General features: G+C 51.2%; 7 protein-coding genes across 7 annotated transcripts; 3 read left to right on the top strand and 4 right to left on the bottom strand.

The window, feature by feature from the left end:
• Positions 1-472: 472 nt before the first annotated feature.
• NCS57_00319300 (Beta-galactosidase) lies at positions 473-3,598 on the top strand (the record flags this gene model as incomplete). The annotated part of the gene is made up of 1 exon (XM_053053203.1): positions 473-3,598. The coding sequence occupies one exon, from the start codon at positions 473-475 to the stop codon at positions 3,596-3,598; it is 3,126 nt and encodes a 1,041-aa protein (XP_052918449.1).
• Positions 3,599-4,140: 542 nt separating this feature from the next.
• NCS57_00319200 (MFS domain-containing protein) lies at positions 4,141-5,923 on the bottom strand (the record flags this gene model as incomplete). The annotated part of the gene is made up of 4 exons (XM_053053202.1): positions 4,141-4,246; positions 4,303-4,555; positions 4,614-5,644; positions 5,694-5,923. 4 exons carry the CDS (start codon positions 5,921-5,923, stop codon positions 4,141-4,143), a joined length of 1,620 nt encoding a protein of 539 aa, XP_052918448.1.
• Positions 5,924-9,768: 3,845 nt separating this feature from the next.
• NCS57_00319100 (MOSC domain-containing protein) lies at positions 9,769-11,181 on the bottom strand (the record flags this gene model as incomplete). Its single annotated transcript, XM_053053201.1, has 1 exon — positions 9,769-11,181. The coding sequence occupies one exon, from the start codon at positions 11,179-11,181 to the stop codon at positions 9,769-9,771; it is 1,413 nt and encodes a 470-aa protein (XP_052918447.1).
• Positions 11,182-11,720: 539 nt separating this feature from the next.
• Positions 11,721-13,266, bottom strand: NCS57_00319000 (uncharacterized protein; the record flags this gene model as incomplete). Its single annotated transcript, XM_053053200.1, has 2 exons — positions 12,994-13,266; positions 11,721-12,944 (listed from the first exon to the last, which is right to left on the bottom strand). Exons 1-2 carry the CDS (start codon positions 13,165-13,167, stop codon positions 11,721-11,723), a joined length of 1,398 nt encoding a protein of 465 aa, XP_052918446.1. The 5' UTR covers positions 13,168-13,266.
• Positions 13,267-15,589: 2,323 nt separating this feature from the next.
• NCS57_00318900 (HET domain-containing protein) lies at positions 15,590-16,527 on the top strand (the record flags this gene model as incomplete). The annotated part of the gene is made up of 2 exons (XM_053053199.1): positions 15,590-15,702; positions 15,762-16,527. 2 exons carry the CDS (start codon positions 15,590-15,592, stop codon positions 16,525-16,527), a joined length of 879 nt encoding a protein of 292 aa, XP_052918445.1.
• Positions 16,528-17,857: 1,330 nt separating this feature from the next.
• Positions 17,858-19,270, bottom strand: NCS57_00318800 (uncharacterized protein; the record flags this gene model as incomplete). Its single annotated transcript, XM_053053198.1, has 1 exon — positions 17,858-19,270. One exon carries the CDS (start codon positions 19,268-19,270, stop codon positions 17,858-17,860), a length of 1,413 nt encoding a protein of 470 aa, XP_052918444.1.
• A 4,124-nt stretch (positions 19,271-23,394) lies between these two features.
• On the top strand, positions 23,395-24,380 carry NCS57_00318700 (ENDO3c domain-containing protein; the record flags this gene model as incomplete). The annotated part of the gene is made up of 1 exon (XM_053053197.1): positions 23,395-24,380. Exon 1 carries the CDS (start codon positions 23,418-23,420, stop codon positions 24,378-24,380), a length of 963 nt encoding a protein of 320 aa, XP_052918443.1. The 5' UTR covers positions 23,395-23,417.
• Between the last annotated feature and the right edge of the window lie 2,078 nt (positions 24,381-26,458).

Raw genomic sequence — 26,458 nt, 5'->3', positions numbered from 1 at the left:
TGTTCGGTGATCAATATGCCGAGCTTCTGGCACACTTTCGGGATGATCGGTATGCAGCAGCGGGTCATCTTATCAGGCAATGCCGCGCCAAGAGTGAAATTGTTCCGCGGTAATATTATGGCGATGCAACCATCGTTAGCGTTGGGATGGTCGGATGACCTCCCCCAGGGTGCTGGGTTAGAGGATCAGCAGTGGACCAAATAGCTAAGGGATGACAGAATCCGCGTCTTGCTGCGTAAGGGATCCATCATTTGGTTCCATGTAATGGCGGGGGATTTCCAGACGAGAATGCCCGTGAGCGGAGATGGCTCCGAAGCAAAGCTGTTGTATTTTATCTCAGCTAGATAGTTTAGTAGCAGTAAATAAACAGGATTGCTGTTGTAAAAACATTCACGAAAGCACAGCACCGAAACGTCTTGCTGCTCACTCGTTCGCTTTCATCTCTTCTGCGGCTTGTGTCTCCTTATTCAACATGGCTCTCCCTGAATCACAGCCAGATTGGAACAACCTCGAGGTCCTTCATCGCAACCGCCTAGCGACTCGAGCGCATTTCTACAATTTCGAGGACGAAGCAACCGCGCTTAGCTTCGATCCCCGGAAGAGCTCCCTCTACCGCAGCCTCAATGGCTCGTGGAAGTTCCGACACGACCTCTCGCCCTTCGAGGCACCAGACTGGGACACAGTTGACCCGACAGTATGGGATGATATCACGGTCCCGGGTATGTGGCAATTGCAGGGCTATGGGCACCCGCATTACACAAACGTCAACTATCCGTTCCCTGTTGATCCGCCAAATGTACCGCTGGAGAATGAAACAGGCTCGTACTGGCGCAAGTTCACTGTGCCTCGACACTGGGACAGGAACACACATTCCGTAAGACTTCACTTCGAGGGCGTCGATAGCTCGTACCATGTCTGGGTCAACGGAACAGAGGTTGGATACAGCCAAGGCAGCCGCAACGCCGCCGAGTTCGATATCACAAGCCTGCTGAAACAACAAGATGATAGGGTCAACACGTTGGCCGTGCGGGTGTATAAATTCTGCGACGGGTCTTATATCGAGGACCAAGATCAGTGGTGGCTGTCAGGCATCTTTCGGGATGTATACCTGATTGCTTTTCCAAAACATGGAATCTCGGACTTTACCCTCCTGACTCAGCTGGACGAGGCATTCGCCCATGCTGAGGTCAAAGCAAGCGTGGAGGCTCACGGTGATGTCTCAAGTTTCAAGCTCAAGCTTTTGTCTCCCACCGGAACCCTTGTCTGTGAAGGGGAGGGCAAGACGGCCGTTACGCTGCAACTTTCCGGCACCGACCTGAGGCTGTGGTCCGCCGAACAACCCTCCCTTTACACCGTCCTGCTGGTACACGGGAACCAAGTAATTCCCCACCGTATCGGCATCCGCCGCGTGGAGGTCCGCAACGGCAACATTCTCCTCAACGGCCAGCCCATCATCTTCTACGGCGTCAACCGTCACGAGCACCACCCAACCCTCGGACGCTCCGTGCCCTACGAGTTCATGCGTCGCGACCTGCTCACCATGAAGCAGCACAACGTCAACGCCATCCGTACGTCTCATTATCCCAACGACCCGAGGATGTATGAGGTTGCCGATGAGCTGGGGCTATATGTCATCAACGAAGCCGACCTTGAGTGCCATGGCTTCTACAAACCGGAACGTGCCAAGTTGGCTGAAAAAGCCCTGTCTCTTAACAGGGTTGAATTTCGGGAACAAGTCTACGTCGAGTGTCGACCGTGGACCTCGGACAATCCCGCTTGGAAGGAGGCGTATCTTGACCGGGCGGTGCAGCTTGTGGAGCGTTTCAAAAATTCGACATCGTCTATTATCTGGTCTCTCGGAAATGAGGCCTTCTACGGAGAGAACCTTGCCGCTATGTACCACTGGGTAAAGAAGCGTGATCCAACGAGGCTGGTACACTACGAAGCCGACCGAGAGGCCGTCACGGCCGATTTTTACAGCTCCATGTATAACACACTGGATGAGCTGAAGGAACATGCTGCCAAGAAGACAGACCGTCCACTGATCCTGTGTGAGTACGGTCATGCCATGGGTAACGGTCCAGGTGGTTTGAAAGACTACATCAATACATTTCGGAGCGAGAAGATGTTGCAGGGAGGCTTCATCTGGCAGTGGGCGAACCAGGGACTCTTGACCAAGACTGAAAATGGGACGCCATATTATGGGTATGGAGGGGACTTCGGCGATAAGCTCAATGATGCCGACTTTATCCTTGATGGACTCTGTTGGTCTGATCATACGCCAAACCCGGGCTTGGCCGAGTACAAGAAGGTCATCGAGCCTGTCACGGTGGAGGATTTTGACCCAAAGACAGGAACTGTGTCGCTCCAAAGTCATTATTTCTTCTCCGACTTGTCTCACCTCGCGTGCTCGTGGAGCGTCACGGTGCAAGACGGGGAGTCTACTGAGCCAACGGCCATGGACCTTCCACACATCGAGCCGGGCTTAACAAGGGTCTTCCAGCTTCCTGATGAGTGTCTTTCTTGCCTTGGAGACAACGCATCACGCGATAGTTGGCTGAACCTCTCGTTCAGCCTCAAGAGCAGCACCAACTGGGCCCCAGCAGGACATGAAGTAGCCTGGTCGCAAGTCCACATCCCATCGTCATCGCTAGGAGACTCTTCTAACCCCCTCATAATTGCTGAAGCTGTGAAGCCTCCTGAGATTACGACGGCACCGGGTCGACTTATCGTGTCATCTCCCGATGGCAATGCTCAAGTCATATTCGACCTCGTCCGCGGCGGGTTCAAATGGGTGTCCGAAGATGGCGTTGCCGTGACAAAAGGCCCAGAACTGAGTATCTATCGCGCCATGACGTCCAACGACCTTGGCTTCGGCGGTGATGGCGAGGAGTGGAAACGCTGCATGCTTGACTGGTCACGTTCTTCCGTCGTTAAATCTACCTGGAGTGTGGCCGAGGACAGTATCAGAGTAACTACCGAGGTGCGTATTGGGCCTCCATCACTCTCTTGGGCTGTGAGAGCGACGCTTGAATATGTTGTGTCTGCGTTGCTCGATGTCATTTCCGTACGAGTCAAAGGCGATCTCGAGCGCCGAAAATCTGCCTCCCCAGCACCACATGTTCTTCCTCGGGTCGGCCTAGACCTCACGCTACCCAAGTCTTACAACCAAGTGCAGTGGTTTGGCAGAGGCCCCCGCGAAGGATACCGTGATAAGAAGGAGGCCTCACGTATAGGACTGTACAGAGCGACCGTGGACGAGTTACACGTGCCGTACGAGGTCCCACAAGAGAACGGCAGCCGGGGTGACGTCCATTGGATTCGTCTACAAGCTGATACCGGAATCAATGGTACACCTGTTCTCGAGGCGAGAATGCTGCATGGGCCGTTCAACTTTGCGGCAAGAAGGCATACGTCGCAAGAGCTTGACCAGGCAAGGCATCCGCATGAGCTGAAAGGAGGTGATGAGCTGCTGTTGAGTCTCGATTATGCGCATCATGGCCTGGGGTCGGGGTCTTGTGGACCTCCGCCTTTTGAGAAGCATCGGTTGTATGCCGAGCCGTTTGACTTTACGACTATATTAAGACTCGTGAGATAAGAGCGTAGAGGCATCGATTGGTCTGTTACTCAAGGGAATACGTTACATGCTTTAGATCAGTCACTATTTTGTATACCAGTGAGCTTGATCTTTATCACCTGAATACCACGTCCTGTTTGTCTGTATTCTCTTAACCTGTATATGCTTTCATTCCTCGGTTGTCCGAAGCTCAGAGCCTTGAGCGACATGTGATGGGCCAAACAACCCTCTCTAGGGCGAAAGCCCACATTTCGTTTCAGAATGAAGACATGCATGCGAAGTAAGTGTCACTTCCTTGCACAACCAGTTTTAGCAAAAATGAATCGAGTTATAACACTGACTAAACACAATTCCCTATTTGAGAGGTTTACCAATCTTCCGAATCCTGGTTGCGGTTTGCTAGTGCAGGACCACTTTGCCGAAGCTGGATAGCCGGATCAAATCACTGTAGCCATCTTTAAGACCAGGGCGCCTCCAATAAATCTCCCAAGTACCGGCAACGAGTCAGTGACCGCAGCCAGCAAAGAATACTGCCCTTGCAGGAGACATTGGCAGTAGTTGGACTACCGCTCGCTCCTGACCAGGCGCTCAGTAGCAGTCTCAGTCTCGGCGAACCTCCAAGCCTTGATCTTTCTCTCGAACAGTTCATCCAATTCGGCGGTAGATCGTCTTAATCTCAATCAGTAGCTGTCTTATCATGAAGGCTTATCTTTGTAGACACTCACCCCTTGGTCTCGGGAATCAGAAGCCACATGCCAACCACGGCAGGAAAGCCAATGCCGGCGTAGAACCATCCGGTCTTCAAGCCCCAGTTCCACTGATGCGCATTCACCATATAGGGCACCAGAACATCCATGATGACACCGAGAACGCACGTAATGCCCACCGCGAAGGCGGCGGTATAAGGTCGGAGACGTTGCGACGAGATCTCGCCGTTGAAGGCGGAGGCTGCAGTGCCGCATGTCATCATACCGATGTCTAAGATAATTGTTAGGGCATGACTCTATGGGGTTAGTTCAAAACTGCAAAGACTTACTCCAAAAACAGGCGAATAAGACGAATACATATGTCTTGGCTTTGTTATCTGGCGTCACACCGAGCACTCCAACAACACAACAGGCAACCCACGACAGAGTGACAGCCCAGCAAGCCAGGGGTCTTCGGCCGAAGTTGTCAACGAGGACGATGTTGCCGAGAACGGTAGCGATTTGGATGGACGATGTGATGCACTTGACCGTGAATGGTTGAGCAACACCAGCCTGCTGGAAGAAGTAAGTACCGAAGGTTCCAAACAGCTTGAGACCGATGCACTGCTGTGCGAGGCCGGGCCAAAACGCGATAACAGTACGCAGACCGTCAGTTCCTCGGAAGATAGACCACCACTGCTCTCGTCGCTGCTCGACTGCAACGGCACGCTCATGCTCAATCGTCATAATAACGAGGTTATACTGATGGTCTACATCATAGCCATCAATGTTTCGGTGAAGCATGCTGAGGATGCGCTTAGACTTTTCTTCGAGGCCGCGGGTGGCGCACCAAACCGGCGACTCAGGCAGGATGAGGAAGACGATAAACATGATAGCAACGTGGCCCCATTGGGTATAGATGGGAACGAGCCATTTGGAGGGATACTCCTCGTTGACGGTCCTGAGGGCAATCTGGGCTGAGAAGCCTCCAAGTGCCCACCAAAGCTGGTAGGACATGAGAAGGCCGCCTCGAATACGATTGGGCGCCAGCTCAGAGATGTACGGCGGGAGAGTAGCCTGCAAGCACCCAACAGCATACCCAGCAAGCAGCTTAGCCACCAGCCAGACAGGCCACTTCCTCGCAAGCGACTCGCCCAAGACGCTGGCGCACACGAACAGCCAGAGCCACCACATTGCCGCCTTGCGTCCGAATCGGTGCGAGATGAATGGGATCGTGGCCGTGCCAAAGATCTGTCCGACAGACATGATGGAGCCCCAGGCGCTGAGGATAGGCGATTCGAGATACAAGTCGCCCTCGGCGGAGGTCTTAGTAGCGAATTGCCTGACGAAGCCCTTGTTGGCGACGATGCTCGCGTTGATGCTGCGACGATGTTAGTCTCGGTCTTGACACGGGTTTATGTGCTATGTACCCGATCTGGTAGCCATCTGCGGCGGCGCTGAAGGCTGCGAGTGTGCAGAAGACAATGGTGCGCCGGAAGGTCTTGACGCTCTGCAGGATGGTGAGTTTCTCGTAGCCTGTCGTGGCTTGGCCCTTGGCCGCGGCATCCTGTGCGATCTCGCTCGGCTTGAGCGTGCTCTCGTGGTGGTCGAGTTCTTCCACCTGGTCAGCTGAAGTCTTGGTGTTTGTGTTGGTTGCCATCTTGAAGGGTGATGGAGATGATGGTGGTGGTGAGAAGTGCCATCTCGGAATGAAGCCGTGACCTTATATATGATAGGGTCTCGGCTCCTAATGAGCCGAAAGACAAGGACGCCGTTGGGTTGAAGGTTAGAGAGCAAGTGCACCTTAACAACTCAAGAGTGGCTAGGAATTCTACTCTGGCAATACACAACCACATGGTGTCCCATGGGCAGTTCTTCTCCATGGGGTTGCCCCCGGCTAGTCTGCATACCCCGCAAGTTGATCCTCTCGTGATGTGTGTGGAGATGGCGTCGTGGTCTGGGGGCGGGTTCGATAGGTTACATTCCCATGGGTTGGTCGATTGTTAGCCAAGAGCGATTATTACTTTCACAGCATGAAAGCCAAGCGAGGAACCATCCAAGTGGCAAACGCAGCGAGGCATCCGCCCAATATCCGGGCTTAGAGTTACCACTTCAGGTGAGCCTAGAACAATCGTACGATAGATCGATCGGTCCAGAGCCAAAGGCATCTCCAGCGCCGCATTTCTCAGGGAAGAAGGTTCATGTGAACCTGACCGAGGCTAGAAGATAATTCCGCCGCGGCGGAATTTGATCAAATGAACATCCTGGAGGATTCGCCCCAAAATCAAGCCCTCAGCTTGGCCCAGTAATACGATCCATGCTAAGAGCGGGGAATTTCCCCCGTCTTAAAAAGCAAGCATGAGCCCTCGCGGGGAAATTTGACGTCCTTCCTAGGTTGACAACTGGTTCCGCCACTTGGGACATGCCTCCATCCCCAGGGGCCAAGCGGGCATGCGACCGCTGTAGGAGGCGCAAGATCAAGGTAACGTCCAGAACAGCATTCTGCGGCTCCTCTCGGATCATGGGCGCCTAACTTGTCTCAAAGTGCGACTCTGTCAATCCCTGCTCATACTGTCGAATCTCGTCTCGGACATGCTCCTATGACTTGCCTATCGCCAAAAGAGGCCCCAAAGGTCCAAGGACCCGACGCCAGGACAGAAATCAGGCGACTCTGCCGCCGAGGAACACATCCGGAGAGCTGCTGCGTGAGCCTCTGCGACTGCACTCGGATGGACTTTTAGTGCTCGAGAAGCTACGACGGGAACTCGTCGAGGCCATTCAGACCGAGATGCCACTGATTCCCGCTGTAACCATGGCCCAGCATTGCATATCTATTCACTTCCAAAGATCCTTTCCCATTCTGCATGAACCAAGTCTGCGCGCCGATGCAGACAACTTCTTCGGCACAGATGCTCCCGCACATCTTCAATACGCTGCCAAAGATGCCTTGACTCTCATGAGATCCTTCGCCGTGTTGACAGCCTTCTGCGCCGCCCAGGCATTTCTGTACGCCAGGTCCACCATCCCATACGGCGCAGCCGTAGGTCCCAAGTTCCTCACTGCCGCGCGCAGCATGCTCCGCGAGTACGAGGACGACGACCTTCGCAACCCCGATGCCACCTCTCTACAGATCCGCATGCTGCTCTCCAGAAGCGTCCAGCAGCACGCCGGCGACAGCTGGCTGTCGTGGCACCTCGTTGGCGAGGCATGTCTCATTGCGCGCCGGATGCGTCTCTACAGCGAGAGCGCCGTCAGCCAGCATCCTCCTCTGGAGGCAACTATGCTTCGCAATGCGTTTTGGATGCTTTGGTTGGCGGACGCTAGCGCTATATGTATGCAGAACCGTGCAGTAGTGCTTTACGAGCCGCTGTTCGATACCGAGATGGATCTGGCTGAGTTTGGGCTGAATCAGGTGCCGTTGTTGGAAGGTGGTGATGCTGATGCTCCGGGCGAGTTTGAAGTGAGCCTGTCACAATGCTTCCATCAGCTACGCCGAACTTGGGACGCAGTGGCACGCCTGATGATGGTAATCCGGGCATACGGGCGATCGAATCCAGGCAATATTGACCCTGAGCTAGCCATAGACTCGACGAAACTCAATAAAATTAAGGGGATGTACTCACAGCTCAATGCTGTCCTCGACGACATCCCAGTTGCCCTTCAACCGTCGGCAGTCTTGGGGAAAACTCTCACGGAAGAGGAGCGGTCCTGCTACATCTCACAGCGCTATCGGCTCCTGTCAGCATACTACTACGGAAAGCTCATGGTCATCCACGAGTGCAGGCATCTCGGCTTGACATCTGCGGTGGGCTTTCGAGACGACGATTCAACCCTCAACAGCGAGGAGATCAACGTGGCACGCGACTTCATCCATAATCTTCAAAGTATACAGTTCCATTACTTGGTAGAGCTCGGAGAGCCCGGGGTGGGTACTCTTTCGCCTGTTCCGCCAATTCAATTGTCTGACCGTGTCCAACAGGTAGAGCTCATGCGTGCTGTGGGAGGCGTCCTGTTGGCAATATCGCAAAAGTCGGAAAATGCTACAACTGGGCAACGGGCTCTTTCGCAACTCAACATTCTGCTTGACATTCTTGCCAGGTTGGACTCACAGGCTTCGGAGAAGTTGACGGCACAGCTATCCTAAGCTTGAAATGTGCATTTTTTTTATCCCAAGATTTCTTACTGGTAAAGTGTCTGAATGTTTGAGATGCCCTAGATATCAATCAACCCTTGCGCGCGTTGAGCTTGACGACGGACAAACCTGATTATCCCTTCGACGGTGGAAAGCCTCACTACGTGCACGGGCTAGATTTGTTGTATGTGATCAAATTACACGCAACCCTTGTTATATTAGTAGTGGTAGGAGACCTAAGAGCTAGGCGGCCGATTCTCATTGTCTTGGCCCTCTCTGCGCTGCCAACACATAGCATCGTCTTCCAGTAACCTTTGTACTAGGCCCACGGCTCACCCTCCAATCTGTTATTAAACGAGTTACTTGGCTTGATGTGAATCTGCTTCCGCTCCATCTGATATAGCGCCACCAGCCCGACCGTTCTCTGCACTGCTGCTGCTGCTTTGGCGTTGTTGGCAACTCGCTCGAATGTATCGCATATCACCTGCAGTACCGGTTCATCTTCCTGGACTAGAGCAACCAGCGACAGCAAATACTTTTTCGCCTTGAACTTTTGCAAATTATCCCCCCAGCTGGCCCTCTCTAGCCACGGACTCGGTTCCTTCTGTGCTCCAGGATACGAAAAATATATTACTCAAATTCTTCCCACAAATCTCAAGAGGGTGTCGGTCTTTGAAGACTTTAACGAGGACTATGGTCATCGACTACTACTCATGTGGGGCCCTCCCATGGCAAATCGTATGCGTATCGCAAGCCCTTTTCTTGGTTCTCCGTTTTCATCTAGAAGCATTCAGCTGGAAGACCTGTCCGTCTCGAGTATGGTGGATGCCGAGCACTTTTTCCAGGCGTGCCAGCCAGAGTGGAGGTGGAAACAACTGTGTTCTCTTGCTCTAACATCGCGGTCGATAACACCTCGAAGGGAGGAGGAAGTGACAAACCTGCTGCTCAAGGCTTCAAATGCTGCAATGCTCATGCCTAAGGTGCAGACTATGATCTTATGGAACGGCGCAAAGGGGGAAGCTTGTGCATTCACGTATAACAGGGAGGATTCTTCCGTCACCTGGCGAGGGACGTGGGAGATGAAACTGGGGCAAAAAGTCGCCGACGCTTGGAGAAATATCGACTACGAGAACTGCAGACAACCTTTTCGAGTCAAGAGCGAGGTGATTTCTGGCAAGATCCCTTCACACGGAGACGCCATTCATCACTTGCACTTGCCTGCTAGTGTCATTGATCCAGTGTCCCTCTGGCAGATTAGGAACGAGCACTTGCTGAGTTATAGGGAAACAGATGAATGAAAGGGATTGTGAATGGCAACAGGGAAGTTGTTCAAAGACACAACAGCAATGGTTTTCCAATTTGGCAAGAAGAGTCTAGTAATCATTGCCCGTGGACCCGTAAAGATGTGTCCCTCTCTCAAGCACTTCAATCTCATCTCCAACCTGAACGTACAATCCCGTCTTTCGAGTCTCTGCTTCGCCCAAGCTGTGGTCCTCAGGAACGCAATGCATACCCAAGTAACCAAGCGCCCTAGGATTCCCATCTTCGACCGTACGGTACTTGACCAAGGTGGTACTCGGCTGCGCTCTACCTCTAGCTCTATCCGGAGCAGGATTATCTGTGTCGAATTTGCCCGTATTAGGATCCACATTGGGCATGGTGCAGCGAGATGTACGGCAGACGACAGACAGCGCTGGTGCAACCTTGGCCCGTATATCAGAACCCGCACTTTTGGGGAGAATGCGGTAGCGCTTCCAGTTCTCTTCCTCGAAGGCTGGAGCACCCGTGATCCAAATGTTGGCCCGGAACCGAAGTGCGTTCAGAGGTTGGTTCTCAACTGGCAACATGGATGAGACGGCGTGGACTGAAGACAAGCTGTTGATGTTGATGGGTTGCTGATCAGTGTAGCCATGAACAGCCGGAGTGCCAATGTGATTCAGGGGAGCGAGATTCTTATCGGTACGAACAAGAGTATCAGGTGTGCACCTCAGAATGGTGAGGTTTTGATCCGAAACTTTGAGAAACCGCTTCAACTTGGGAAGTGCTGCTGCCACCGATGGAATCCTGCCCATGTCCAAACCCTTTGCATCGCGGGAGTGGATAGTAAATGACTTCATTCTGATCTTGTACTCGTCCACCAATTCGGATATAGGCTGAAGAGGCACAATAAAGGATACCTCTCGTTGAGCGGTCTGACCTGAGTCAACCAAGGCTTCAAGGCGGCTGATCCAACTCGGAGAGTCAGGGTCTGGGAACCGTAGAACCAAGCATCCTCCTGCGCGAACTAGGGGATCATGAGGGTCGCTCTTTTCGTGAGGCACCCACAGCTCGGGCTTAATCTGGGACATGAGGGGTTTGGTCCGCTGGCTGATGAAGCGCCAGACAGAACCGCCTTCTGCGTCTGCCCTCGCCACCTCTGTCGCAATCGCGAAACATCTGTCGTACATGAAGCCAGTCTTGGTCAAGATAGCTTGATCTAACTCGATCGGTCCACAAGACTTGACGGGATGGATGAAAATAGCTTTGATGCGGATGGGTGTGTCGGTTGAGGTGCCTTCCGGGACGTCGAACTTGGGGTCGGTTTGATCGGCCATGTTGCTAGATGATACTCCTAGCCTGCGCAAGTTTCGCAGTTTTCTGCGAGTTGAGGACGAGTTTCCGTTCCATTTTACAATGAGGAGAAGGGTCAGAAGTCCGAGTAAAATGGTGATCGCAATGGCGGTATAGGTTAGGGGGTGACTCTGGAGGCTGTTTTGCAGCCAGGCTGTGAGTTGAGACAACATCATGAACAGTTGCTGGCTCAAGTCTACTCCTCAACGGATAACAGCTTTTATGAGATGCAGTTGGAGATGCTCCGTTGTTAGCTCCGAGATGCCCGGCGAATGACTCCTTTTATCGGCGCGTCAGAAGCGACCCACACTCTGCGCCCCCTGTCAATAAGGCGCGATCGGCTCCAGTTGGCGGGGAACATGAGGAATCATTCTTCGTCCATTGACCTGAGTGGCCAAGTGACATCATTGGTGCTGTAGGTTCCAAAGCTTAAACACTTGACCACAGGTTCGGATGGTTGTTCATCATCTCTTCACTGGACGTCTCGTAATCTCTATGAGGGTATCTAAATGAGAGAACTGACAAGACTTTGGCTTGATAAAGGATTGCTGCAAGAGAAGTTGAACTGACTAAAAAATTTTTTAACCAAGATGAATACACTTCATTACTGTGACTAATCGAAAGATGACGAAACAAATACAAAAACCAAACACCACATCCATGCTATCCCGATCCAGTTTTCATCAAAGTAGTCATATCCTTCTAGCTCATTATGTTACAGCATCAGGAGGCTTCCAATTGCACACATCACCAGTGCAACACCAGCCGGCACCGCCTTCGCCGCATTAGACTCTGGCGACGCAGCCTGATCAGAAGCGTCGTCGCCTGAAGCGGCATCCGAGCTACTATCCGTCTCCTCGGAATCATCACTGCCAGTGCTTTGAGGACGGAAGGGCTTCACAGCTCGTGTAGGCTTGCCAGTAGCGCTGGCCTCTTCAGTGTCTTCAGCGTCCTCGGTGTCGTCGGTTCCTGAGGGAGCGGGGGCAGAGTCCGTGACCAGCACCTCAGAATCGCCGGCGCCAGTAGGTGATGACTTTCCAGTAGGCTTGCTTCCAGCAGCTGCACCACCAGCAGGTTTGTCTTCAGCGGAGCCTCCGGTGTTGGCAGGCGCCTCACCGCCGGTAGCCGTTGGGCCAGCACCTGCATCATCGCCAGGGGACACGCCAGCAGGTCGGGCAGCAGGCGCAGCGGGCTCACCAGGTTCCTCGCCCGAGTCGGCATTATCAGCGGGTTCGCCAGCGGGCTCATCCGAAGACTCATTACCAGCGGGCTCATCACCGGCAGGAGCAGGAGGAGAATCTCCAGCGGTGTCGTCACCGGATGGTTCACTACCCTTGGCGTTGTTCGCTGGCTCAGCTGGCTCCCCTCCAGCGGGGGCAGCTGGAGGAGCAGGCGGGGCATCTGTAGGAATCTGAAGCTTGCCATCCGAGACCTGGCTGACTGGAGGAGCGGTGATGATAGGCAAGTTCATATCATCACAAGGTGTCGTGCGCACTTGAACCTGACCATCGCCAATCTGGCACATGGGAACAGCAATAGTCGTAGGAACCTCCTTGGTCGTTCCGTCTGATACAACCGTTACGACAGTCGTAGCGACAATGCTGCTTCCAACAACCCTCTTCTTAGGGGCATCCTTAGAACCCTCACCACAAGGCATGATGCCAAACTCGACGGGCGAGCACTGCTCAGCCCAGTGACGGTCATAGAGGTTGTAGAAATCTCCCGACTGGCATTGCCAGAAGACAGCCGAAGGTCCGAGTGCAAGAGTTCCGTTGGAGCAGACAGAGAAACCCGCAGTGAAAATGGAACCAGATTGAGGAGGCTCATCGAACTGGAACTGGTAGCTGTCGGAGATGTAGCCGGTTCGGCCTTGAGCATCCTTCAGGACGCCATCCTTTAGGGTCATGACCAGGACACCTTCTCCATTGCACTCTCGCGGCTATAGCTGGTTAGTAAATGGTAGTGGTAACGGGGTGTGTGTTTCTCACTTGGACGGCGCGCTTTGACTTTCCACTCTTGTAGATCGTGACTTCAAAAGTGCCGTCGTAGGATTCGCTGCATCCCTTAGGCGGGCCACTCTTGGGCCTGATATCTTCTGTGACGGCCTGGGGAGCAGCAAAGGTAGAGGCCACAAGAGCCAAGAAAGCCAATGAGCTCCTCATGATGTCGATATTTCTATGTCGAAGAGAGTCTGGTGTTGTTGATCGGTTGTTGTGTTGTAGCTTGCTTGTGTTGGTGACCTTGGAGGTGATGGTTGTGTCGATCAAAGCAAGAGGTGCAGCATGGTTGATATACTTGACATCAACGCCCTTAAACTGTCTCTGGCACGCAGTACTGGACCTGAACAGTTCCTGACGTCCGCTGATGGGGCCATTACGAACACCTGCATTGTTCTCTGGTGGCGAGACATGTCAAGCCGTGTGGCTGGGTATTGATGATTATTCGCCAAAGGCCAGTTTTTGTGGCTCCAGACAATGCTATAACCATTAAACGAACTGTCTGGAGCCTCTACATACCAGTTGCCTAGGACTCAGCGTCCTGCGTGTGGCTGGAGATGCAGGGAGAACATTGCCTTTCAGCTGGCCCTGATTGTCACACGAGCCGTTTCTCCGTGTGGCTGGATTCCCCTGACATCAAAGTGCTGATTGAAACACGCTAATGGCAGGGCGACTGGAATTTTAGAGGATCGATTTAGATCTGAAAGTGTTTGAGGGAGGCGGCGTCTATGGTTTGGAATGGAGGGAGTTTGACCAGCCTCAATGTCTCATCGGAAAGGGGGGATATGTCTTGGATTTCACCGGGATTTTGCTCGTATTGCCTGTCCCAAAACTGATTTGCATCTCCATCAGCGAAAGGATAGCGCTGTAGTTGTCATCGAAGGCGTAATAATGATAATTGAATAGTAGCTTGACTTGCAAGTATTCACAAGAACAATTCCATAATTATGCACCAAGTAGATGCCTTTTTACTTTTTAGGGACTAGTTCACTAGATCTATAATTATCATCCAATGTCTTGGTCGTTCGTATTCTGACGCAAGGGAGTGGCGCTGAGACATGATCGACCCTTCAAGGGTTGACAAGAGGAGCAAGGGTTGCTTTGAAAGAATGTGGCAAGAACAAATGGAGGCCATTGTGAACAAATCGAGATCTAAAAACTCTTCCTCCTGTAAGACCAATGCTCAGACACAGTTACAGCGTCGATGAAACAGGCCCAACAGGTCGGACTGGGACAGCCAGCGGCTGAAATTCTTCTCGCATATCTGGAAATGGCTTCAAGTTGACAACTTTCAGGGAAGTTCGGTAGTTTGAGCAGCCCCCAGGACAGAAAAGACAAACAAGTCAATGAACCGGAACACAAGAATAGGCCTGTTCCCAATATCCCAAAGTATAATGCACTTAATAATTCCCATCATCGACGCAGAAGCAAGAAAAGTGTCAAGGACGCGATAATCGCCCCTTCGGTAAAAGTAAAACATGAGACCGCCCAGGCAGAGCATGCGCGCATTTCCGGCAGCGTCAACTACCTACGCCTCCTCAGAACTAGCGATGTGTGGGGGAAACCGATTGCTCGTGAGGACGGCACTGGGGCTGAGAGAGATTGCTGCGATGCTGGGGTAGCAGAGGGCGGCAACGGGGAGCAGCTATCGGGTGATGCTTTGGCAGGAGGATTCTGCGCTTTATGGTCTACAACACCGGGAGCGCTGCTCTTTGCTCGTTGGGGAAACGAGCTGAAATGCACCTCGCTGCGTGCAGGGTTCCAAATCTCCCATAGGCCGGCGTTGATGCTCTGACCCGGAATCAGGCTCGAGTCAGCCTATTATACATGCAAATCCCTATTGTAGCCTGTCAATAATTGTAGTAGGATGCGGGATGAATACAAAGACCATGGGCCAATGACATGCTTATTAGCTGTGCCTCAAACGCTCGGTTGTAACTTGTTGGTGGGCGAGTTGTTCTTGAAGACAGACGGATCGGATCATTGTTCTAGTTGTCGCTTAGGAAGTATGGGATAGCTTCCTTCTTCCAAGGGGATAAAATGTTCTGTCTTCGTCCTCTAGGGTTAGATAATACTAGGCTGTGAACGCATAGGGTAACCATTGCTTAGTTGACTGGTTGGAGCGCATTCCTAGTAAACTATGACTTAGTTCTTGCCCCAGCCGCCGTTGGCTTATAGCAGCCAGTGAGAGTGTCTGTTAAAGTACCGGTAAAGTGGCGAAAGACTAATGACCATGCATGAGAGAAGTTATAGATGAGGCTCAGAGGACAGAGTCGAGTGTTGTTAGGGGTACTTGTTACGTAGTATCTTGCTTGTGTTGATGATCTTGAAAGTGGTGGTTATGTAGATCAGAAGCAAGAACTGCTGCTTGATTGAGACAACCCATCTTTTTCGTTTCCAAGCTGAGTAGGCCAGGAATTGTAGTCATATTCTCCATGTCTATCTGACTCCTCCTCATCCCCGTCGTTCATTGGCTGGTGTAACCGCGCACATCATGTCTCACCTGATTGCTCTTGACCTCTCACAGATATTTCTATGCGCGTTTTAGGTGTCATCAATCTCTGCCAGCAACTAACTTCAAAGAGCAATGGCTGGAACCAACGAGCTCTGTGGCTCCTGTGCCAAAGTCCCTCTTGATAAGGATGCCCTCACAGAAACACACGTTGAGAAATTCAACCTCGGACCTTGGTCCCGCGTCTCGTAAGGGATGCCTGCACCGAAGACTACCGGACGAATCCATCTAGAAAAGGCCTCTCAAGCGAGGATGCCATTCTAGTCTGGAGCTACAATGAGGCTCTCGAACATCGGGCCGCCTTTGCCATTGACGAGTGGCCGGAGCAGCATATTTGCTTTGCTGCTTCCGCCGACGGTAACAGTAGTGATTCGGATGAAGGCTTCAACTACCTCCTCCCCTCTGTCGAACCTGAGCTAGATTTTTCCCGAGTCTCGCGATGGATATCGACATGTACAGCCACACACGGCAACGACTGCGCTCTGAGCGTGGAGGCATTTTCCACAGCATTCCCGGGGCTTCGTGTCCTCCGCCTCATCGACGTCAGGCGAGGCTGCTTGGTCGAGGTCCAAGAGTACCGTCCCTACGTTGCACTCAGCTACGTTTGGGGAGCCGTGTCCAACTTTAGGCTGACAAAGTCAAACCTGGCTCCGCTTCTGGTACCTGGGACTATTGGGGAAGTCTTTTCAACCCTACCAAAGACGATATGCGATGCCATCACGCTTTGCATCAGACTTGGAGTGCAGTATCTATGGGTCGATGCCCTCTGCCTGCTCCAGAATGATGAAGAGGACCTTGAACAGGGCATCAACGTGATGGATCGGATCTATGAGCGCTCTTGGCTGACGGTTGTTGCTGGCTGCGGATCCGACGCCAACGCTGGGCTGCCGGGTGTCCAGATCGGTAGTCGGTCCTCTGTGAAGGTTGCCGTCGAGGTAAAGCCAGGGGTACGACTGGGTCTCATACGGGGCCCATTTCTCAACAAGGGAAATAAGAAGAAAAGGCTAGAATAGTTACAAAGATGTTAGCGGCAGTATGCTAATGCGAAAGTTACGTATTTCTACATGGAAAGGCTCGAAGTTAGTGCCGCGGTCAGTTTCGGCTGGAAAAACAGCTATCCGGGTAGGGTCATTTAGGTGCAGCTGATAACTATGATCCTCCTTAATAGCTCTTATTATCATAGGGATTGAGTGCCTCACTCTTCTCTAGAATTGATTAGGAATTCATTGTTGGCTTTAACATGATTTATATGGTGTTTTGGCGGGAATTGCTTTATTGAACTACCTTTTTGTACCCCGCTTGTACCCTCGTGATATCAGGGGTGGTATGGGGCGAGCTATGCGGTGCAGGCTTGTGGGCACTTATGAGATAATGGCGATCTGAGTCAAGTTTTACTTATCTTATCTTTGTCTTATCACAAATGTGGATATGATAGGGGTTCGGCTTAAGATAAATAGATTCTAATTAGCCCGTGGAGATTTAATAGGGATAGGGATAGTGTTTATCCCATAACCTGATAAGGATAGGGTTGCACTTACCCTGTATGTTTATGCTATTGACTTAAATAAAGCATAAAAAGCATATTAAAGGTATTAAATATTTAAATTTACTTTAATTAAATTAAATAGACTTTTTTCTATATATATATTTAATTTTTATTTTTATATTATTATGGCTTAATTTTGGTTAATTAAATTGCGTTTCTTACTTCTTTATAATATACATCTTAATCCGCAACTTGAAGCTTAACTTTGATTATTAGTAACGCGAGGCCGTCTCGATGGCCAGATCCATATTTCAACGCAGTGTCACCATGTCCAGATGTTTGGGCATAGGCACAGGTGCCACCGTCGAGGTTGAGGCCCAGGCGCACCTAGATTCCCCCTTGAAGAGGAACTCCTCCATTCTCAAACGGCGGCAAAGAGTGCATTAAGGAGTTCATCGTCCAGATGCGAGATACAAGAACAAGAAATACGGAGAGTATTGCCGTCTGGCCCGAATTTATGGCCTGCGTGATGGTCTCAACCACGTAGGTGTTTAATGAAAGATCCCGGCTGCGACCATTTTTTTGCCCAGACATATGAAAAGTCAAGCGCAACGGTTGTATAATATTTATACAGTAGAAGAAAAACTATCTAGAATAATGCAAAGCATCGTACGAAGGGCAAATAAAGAGGACGAAGAATCTCGCCGCAAACGAAAGAAAATGAAACGGGCACATATCCTGCGAAATCCGGCATCCACTTCTTCCATAGCTCTTCCCATCTAACGAGGTTGTGCATGCTCCCACCTAATAGATCTCGAGTGAACCTAGTCCTTATGGGCAACCCCTCTCCCTCGAATTCACTTCGCCAAGGTCCAGCACTGGCTCTTATAAATAGGCTTCTGGAGCTCAACCAGAGTCTTCTTGAAAAGGGGAGAAACATATGCGTCAACATCCAGATCGAGAATGCTAGCAAACCAAGCACCGTTGGTACACTCTCCCTTAGCGGGTGGGTTAAACTTGACTCCAGAATCGCTGTTCAAGGCAACCTCGCCATTAACTGAGAAGGTATTTATGACCTTGGGCTTAACAGCGACACCCGCCGAAAGGTCCACGATGCCGTTAAATGCCTTGATTCCGACAGCAAGGCTCAGCTCGATAAACGGATTGAGCTGAAGGCGAACCAAGGCATCGACGTCAGAAGCCACATTGACACTTGGTTCCCAGCCATTGGTAGTCGTCTTCTTCGAGTCCAGCAGATCGAGGTGCACTTTGCCATCTCTGATGCCAGCGTCCGCGTCCAGAGTTGCGTTGAGATTGCCGTCGGCGCCGAACTCGATGCCGAGGCCAAACTCGGCGATTGGCCCGACACTAACCACTCCTAGGATAGAGAAAGGTGAAACGGAGACGGCGAGGGGCTTCAAGTTGAGTAGCTCGGTGGAATAGTCTCCAGTGACAGATGCTGATAGGTTGAGGCTGGCCAGAGCCGAAAAGTCGATATCAAGCTCAATGGCCTTAGCCTTTAGCCTCAAGATATCGAGGTCTAAACGGCCTTTGAGGTGAATTGTGCTCTCGAAGCGCGCTTGCTCGGCGGTCACGGTAACATGATCAGTCTCGACCAACTTGCCAGAGATATTAGCGGTCACCGTCCCCGAAATGTCGCGCTTGACAGGGGTTAAACCAGTCTGGAAGTTGATGGTGGCACCCTTTGATTGGTCCTTGAGGGAAGATGCTGTAACCTCAACAATGATGTTCCGGGACTCGGCGTTTGATGTATGGCTCTTGGCGATATAGAAACCGCGCTCTTCGACAGTGTTGCATGCTCCATCGGGCGAGTGGGTGATGATGATAAAATCCGACTTTGGCCAAGTTTTTGAGGCGGTTTCAAAAGCCGCATCATCGTGGAAGGCTAGTGCCATCTCGGCCCCAGAGCACTTGACGGAGGCGATACCTGGCAAGTCCTCAAGAACAACAGCAGGTCGCGTTAAGGCGGCTGCGATAGACGCCTTTATACCGCCAGCGCCATATACAAGAGAGACGTTATGGCTGAAAGCGGGTTTCCCGTTTTTATGGCTACTGAGCCGATAAGGAGCCGGCTCAGAGTTGGACAACGGCATCAAGATCGTTGGGGGATCCAATGGTAGATCCCGTCTAGTTGCCAAGGTGGCAGCTGAAAGGGAGAGATCGTTCCCATCAGCGCGCAGCACAGCAGCTCCATGGGCTAGCTGAGCCAGGCAGGAAAGACTGAGTAGAGTGGTGCTGATGGGCTTCATGGTGAAAAGAATGCAGGAAAGGTAGTAGGATATGAGGGTGTTGTTGATATCCTGGTAATACCTGAAGTTGTTGGGTATCACTGCTAACCGTCTTTGTAAAGCAGCGACCATGAGCTTTGTTTTATAAGTCGTAGCCCTGGATTAGCCGCACGTCCATCATTTTGGATGACTCTGCGGGCCCATGTCAAGATACGAGCGCGAGACCGTGTGCAGAGCTCGGCCACCAGATGTGACCGTCGATCGCCTCAACAGCAAGGACAGGGGTGCATATGCAGAAAGGGTCAATCAGGAAGTTGGATATTCTAGACATGCTACGTTACATTAAAATGCCGAATCAATGGCGGTGTAGCTAATCTTGCCCTCCCCCATTGACTTGTGCCGCCTCTGCGCTGCATTTTACTAGACTCAGCCGGATGTATACTGGATTTTGCAAGCAAAAGAACATTATAGATAGTCATCTTTGATTCATAACAGTCTTAGACACGTGACAAGTTTAGTGTGTATACTCCCGAAACCCTTTATCCTCAGTATCAAGGTGCGTATCGCGTCCGTAGTTTCTCTTCAAACAGGCTCGTATCGAATTCTATACTAGAGCGTTTGCAGTTACAAATGACATTTCTTAATTACAGCTGTAGATGAATAATGAGAATCAGACACCAAACAATCGTTCTTGTCCACTTGCGGAACCACGTCTGCAGTCGCGCAGGTTTATTGCTTGGCAGCTACCAATACCGGAAATAAACAACCCAAGCGGTGCTACTTTAGGAAATCTGGCTGACAGGACCTTTACCGTTTGAGCGGAGCTGACTGCACATTAGTCGGGATAGCCGATACGATGCCCCTTGCTTGCAGAACCTTGGTAAGCGGCAAAGTGTTATTCATGACCTTCCACATGCGACAAGAAGGCTTGGCAGGTACCACACGTTATCGGCCTAGTATGCGATCTCACTAAGCCCGATCAGGGCGTTGACTGTGTTTTCAGGCTGCTGTTATACGATCTTATCAGCCTTGTCTTTTATGTTTAGTGCGTGTGTGTGTGGGTGTGTGTCTACAGTCGAGGACCAGTCTCCAAAGCTCCAAATTCAATCTCTTGAGAATTTAGGGCTAGATTGTTTGATCGATCGTCGACACCCCCGGGACTTAAGAGCTGCTTTCTCTTTGCTTGAATGCTGCTGTCCGCATTGAGGATGATACATGCGAAACCCAGCGGCTAAACAGAGAGGATTAGTCCAAGGTTTGCGTGATTAACATGGTCCCATATTTCTCCTTTATCAATCGCTGCTTTGTTTTTACACGTTCTCATAAAAAGGACATTCAACACCTTGTCGGTCCGACTGGTGCAGAGCCCAGAGTTCATATGATTGGCCATCACTACGATCCGAATCCCGAAGTTAACATAAGACCCATGTCAAATCCCAAAAGGCCATCAGGGTATTTCCACCGTTCGGCTCCGAAGCCGATGTCAGGCACTCATGTCATGAGGTTTTGACAAGTAACTGTGGGGGAACGACGGTTGCGCAATAGGTTTCTACTTCTTTTCAACACGCTAGATGTTATCCATGTATTCACTTTGACGTCAGGTAGTCCCATCATTAAGATGAAGCTGCGGCGGCATCTCCAGTGGCTTCAGGTGGGTGGCCCCATGATCAAAATGAATGCTGCGGCATCTCCGATGCCTTTTCCAGTTTCAGCTTAATCTTCTGGAGCTCCATACTTAGTTTCAACTGGGAAAGAAATGGAGGACCCTAACTACGAGAAACAAAACAAGCGATCCTGAAATTGGAAAATGTTCTGGGGATACCGCGGCTTTATCTTGATAATGGGGCCACCACTGACGATTAGCGTTCCCTTTAGCGATTTCTCGGTGATGTCGCCGAGCCGGCGAAACGCAATCATTCATAGCACTTGGAAATGCCCCGATGCTCTCGGCTTTGGACGTAGCCGCGCCTTGCATGGCAAAAGTTCCATCGGCCCTACTCCCCAAGGTAGTAAAGTCGGGGTTGGCAGCTGAGCTCGTTATGTAGCCAGTCTCTACTCTCCAATCCCTGAAAAATGATAACAAAGCCCCCGTTTCCTTGACCTCATTTGTAAACACGAGGCTCAGTAGGAATCTGCCAGGGTCATAGCAAACCGCCTATCGAAGGAAAAACATCAGCCAACTAATTCTCGTGCCGAGGTTCATAGAGTGGCTGCTATCAGCCTCGTTGTAATGGCGTCTTGGGCGGCGAGACGTCGGACATTTTCGACTGCCCGTGCAGCACACAGCAATGTGGCCAGTTTATCTCCGTTGGAAACACCCTCGTCACATGCTTATGTTAGTGCTAAAATTCCGTCTTTTATGTGCCACTTTTAGTAGTTCTCCTAGTATTGAAATTAAGGGCTGTGAAGTGAGGCTAGAGGCGGGGTATTATTGGACTTTTGGCATGTGATTATATGTCGGAAATTATATAGGTTTGGATGTTGCTTCATGTCGTACGAAAGCCTGTGTCTGCACTCGTATCTGAAGCATATTTCTTACTTGGTTTACCTCGTTGTCTTTCTGCAACTATCTGGCTGCATCATTATGAAGTCTTTCGCTATTCTAGTGGCTCTTGATTATCTTTTCCTTATGTATACCTATATAAATTAGCATTCTTAGCTAGATATATACTTCTGCAATAGAGGTTCCTTGCTAAGCTCGTAGCCTTGCATTCTTTATCATTAGGTGCTTCTGGCTATCAATAACGTTATTTTCCTTAAGCCACGAGATCTAGCTTTTAGTGTATTAGCATGGACCAATTGCTCAAGAACTCGGTATACAACTCGAGGGGTTGGACGTATGTAATCATCCCAATGACTCAACCTTCAACCCACTGACATGTCGTAAGGTTTTAGGAACATGTACTGTCCCGCCGGGCTCTCTACTCTGTCGACAACAAAGTTTTCTTTCGTTGCAGAAGCGCCGAGTTTTCAGAATCCTGCATTGACCGAACCCGCGTGATAAAACCGTGGTACGACAACTCATCACTACTTACTATGGCGGTGCACCTGAATGATCCCTTGGATGACTACTCGAGCATGCTCATGTATTATACCGCTCGCGTCCTTGCGGATCAAAACGACATCCTGCGCGCCATGGCTGGAATCATCCGCCGCATCTCCGACAAGACCAATTTGGAGTTTCTTCAAGAACTGCCGACAGGTGCACTGGATTGCTTCGTCATCTTTAGGTGTCATGGCTGTATCCTGCGTCGACGCAAGGGGGACGAATCACGCATTGGATATCGCGCTAGAAATGGGTTCCAGTCTCCAGTTGCCCTGGACTTTTCATCCACACGCACGACGCCGACTGAGATCCCTCAGCTCCCTGCTCAAATGCCTTCATATCCAGTCTTGCAGTTCTGGACCTTGGCTGTGTACCCCAAGCTCCGAAATGTCAACGTCCCTACAGGAATATGTCGGCTTGAGGGAGAGTCCGGAGTCGATTGTGGGGAAATGTCCCTAGATGGGTTCGAAGAGACGGACTTCTTCTCCTCTCAGGATTTATTTGAAGTCATTCTCCTATCACCGAAGTACATAGGGTGGTCCGATCCATCCGAACCACGCTACAATGCCATGTTAGTTTCTTGTAACGATGGTCTTTCAGAGCGGCGTGGGAGGGGATACATACGGCAATCCATGATCAAAGAATCCTTTTCACCGGGCCCGGTCTGGAAGGAAATCATTCTAGCTTAGACGAGATGTGAACGGGTTGCCTTGAACCAAGGATGCTGGGCCGGCCGGGTGACTCCGCGCCCCGGCCTCAGTGTGGGTCCCCTCGTACCCGTCTCCGGCCCCTGTGGGGCTTGACCTACCCGGGACCACTGCGTGTCAAGATTGCGGGAAGCCAGATTGGCTAGAATGCCTAGACTACCTACCAAGATATATATGCAACTTGGGCGACTCGACCGGGAATCGCCAAGACTAATCAAACGTGCAAAGCAGTGCTGACCTTGGAGGGGCCGATGCATGTTCGGGGTGGGGCGATTCACGCCCGATCTTGGACGTCTGAGCCAAGACGGTGAATCGCGCTTGATGATTGCCGGCTCTTCGATAAAGGCTCATCGCCCCGAATCTTTTATTTTCTCCTTTCCCCTCCAAGTTGCTTATCTCTACCTCGATAGTCGCCATGAAAATTGTTCCAAAGACTCTGGTCCGCAGAGGCGGCGCCGACATTCTGAAAACGGTTACATCAAGCCGAGTCCACAAAACAAGAAGCCTTCGAAATACACGTGCAGAGCGTCATGGCAAAGACACACCACAAACACCAAAGCGGAAGATCGGATTTGAGTGTCTCGAGGATTGTGCATCGCCAAGCAATGAGCAGACTGCTGTCCAGGTCGAAGAGCAATCATCCGACGCAGCGAAACTCTCGCCATTTCCCGATTTCATTCGTCCCACCCCAAGGGAGTGTAAGACAGCTCACGACATTCTTGAAGGGCTCCACGGCGATGCCGTCCGTGAGGTATTCACGGCTCCAGACGCGCCAGCTCAAGATTACCCCTACGCCATGGACGCGCTGGTGGTCGCGGCCCTGAGCCAAGCCACAAGCTGGTCGAACGCGAAAAGGGCAATGCAGCGCATGAAGGACATATACGGCTCACCATTCGCATACTCGTCTATCGTCAAGGGCGGCACCGATAAGCTCGTCGATGCCCTCCGACCGGGTGGCATGCAAAACCGCAAGGCCAAGATCCTGATGACCCTGCTCAAAGACGTCGAGGCCAAGTACGGGAAATGGGATTTGCAGCACTTATTTACCAAGACTGACGACGAGGTCATCACCGAGGTGACCAAATTCTGGGGGATTGGGCCAAAGTGTGCACACTGCCTCCTTAGCATCTGTCTCAAAAGAGACGTGTTTGCTGTCGATACTCACATATATCGTCTGTCGGGGCTCTGGGGCTGGAGGCCAGCCAAAGCGACCAAATTGACGGCGCAAGCCCACCTGGACGCGAGGATACCGAACGAGCTCAAGTTTCCGCTGCATTATCTCATGATAGCGCATGGGAGTGCATGCCCAAAGTGTCGTGGAAATGGAAATCCGCGAGGGCATTGCGAATTTGAAGAACTTCTCAACAATAATAGCTAGGGCTGGCAAATTCTTCGCTGACATTGTGTAGCCTGTTATTGAATCCATCATCATAATTCCAACGTGAGACCTAACTGGGATAGTTCTTTTGATAGCTGGATAAAACCCCACGGGAGGTCCTCCCAAGAAACACGATCGTCTCGTAAGGCTTCGAACAGCTTTTCATAAACCTTTGCCACTTCCCAACTGTCCCATACGCCTTCGCGCCGACGCATGCATCGCAATAGTGATAACGCTTTACTTCGAATGTCGGCATCTTCGCACGAAGCGCAAATAGTGGAAAGCTCAGACACCAAATGGCCTCCAAAAGTGAAGAGTGGCCTAGTCTTGCTAGCGTCCAGGCAGACAATCACTTCGATTCTATCAAGAATGATGCGGTAATCCTCTCCCTCAAAGCCTGCGTCGAAAGAACTCATCTTAACAAAAGCTGACCATGTAGCCTGGTGCAGTGATAGCATGGCTAGGCGTCGTTGCTCTTGGGGCAGCAACTGCGGGACCAGACAGCGAGTCTTGAAAAGTTGAAACCGGGAGTTCCAGGTCTGGAAAAATGGTCTTGAAGCGTTTAGAGGAATTGTAAAACATTCAGCGACTGTGTGCGTGTGGTTTACGCCACAACCAGATGTTTTGCACCCGAAAAGGAAACTGTCGTAGAAAGAATTGAGAGAAGATAGACAGTCCTCAGCTTCAGTTAAACCAGAAAACGGTGTCTTGGACTGGCTTATTCCTGGCACTTGACTCTGATGCTTTACATGAGAGAAAGAATCATCCCCTGTGAAAACAGCGACGTTTTGGCTGAGGGAGAGAAACATCTTGGTCAGAAGGTCGAGAAAGCCATGCTCGTCCTGATCCTTCCAATTGCTAGATCCATTTGGCGTCGCCTCTCGTGATTGAACTGCCTGACGAAAAGAGTTGAGTAGCTGACAGCCGGCGCGCAGATGGCGATCCGAGTCGGCATAGCGCCGATGTAAGTTCTCGATGCATATGAATAGGGTGCAGCAGATAAGTGCGGTTTTAATGTTGCTCTCCGAACTCTCTGCCATCAAAGGCTTGATGTATGAAATTGCTTCGCCATACTTCTGAACAGCTTGGCGGTCGTAGTCCGTATTGGGGATTGCATCGGTCGAGTTTCCTGGATACGAAGCCATGAAACATCGATGAGAAACGCCAAGCGCACAAAGCGCGTGCTTGATGGGCTCATTGGAGTGCGATAGTGGTAAAACAATATCATGCCAGAATCCTCTGGAGCCGCCGATTATCTCGAGATCTGGGATTACCACTGTTCTGGAGTGATAATAGAGAGTGCTGTCGGCTGAATCGAGGAGGATACCATCCGCTAGAGCTGGCAGCAACGTCGTCGGCGGCATGTAGCCAGCGTTCCTCGGGTCCAGATATGAGGATGAGGTAGAGGAGGACGGGAATGGAAAGGAGGAAATGGAGGGCCCTTTCCCGTAACAATATGCAGGCTGAGACCTGCTTTGCTCGTAGCCGTCGCATTGCCACCGGTCTCTCAAGCACCGACGACACGAAGGTTTACTCTCGTCGCATTTCAAGTGCCGACGTCTAGATTGTCGCGTCAGTGTCGAAATTTCGCCATTGTCGTCCAAGATGTGAGCTACTCACTTGCTGAAACGAAATGTTAGCGGGTATTCTCATGTCCAACGCCATCTCGATGCCTGTCAAATACCTACCAGGTTACGCACCCCGTCCTGACCTTCGGCACCTTCGCCCTTGTGAACTTTTTTCGCGGGGCTTCTCGGGGTTGGGCCATCGCCATGTTGACCCGCAAGTTACGAGCCATCTAATGGGAAACGCATCTTGACGATGGTGTTCCTTTTATGCCATCGGCACCAGAGCTGTGCCCCAGAAGAAAGTGACCACTCAGCACTTTCTGATCGCATCCTATTGGTGTCGCCGTAAATCAGATCCACTGCTTTGCTCCAGTGGGCTGTGTCCCAATCAGTTGATAAGCTAAAACCGAACTAACTTTAGAGTTCGGAGCACGGAATTAGGCCGTCCTCATTTTTGGCAGCAACTCACGAGACAAAACGAGGTGCTCGTCCACTCATTGGCCCCGAGAA

The sequence above is a fragment of the Fusarium keratoplasticum genome, chromosome 2, assembly GCF_025433545.1.
Source record: "Fusarium keratoplasticum isolate Fu6.1 chromosome 2, whole genome shotgun sequence".
NCBI classification, from domain to species: Eukaryota; Fungi; Ascomycota; class Sordariomycetes; order Hypocreales; family Nectriaceae; genus Fusarium; species Fusarium keratoplasticum.
Note: the sequence above shows the minus strand (reverse complement) of the source record. Positions and strands in the feature narration are given on the sequence as shown.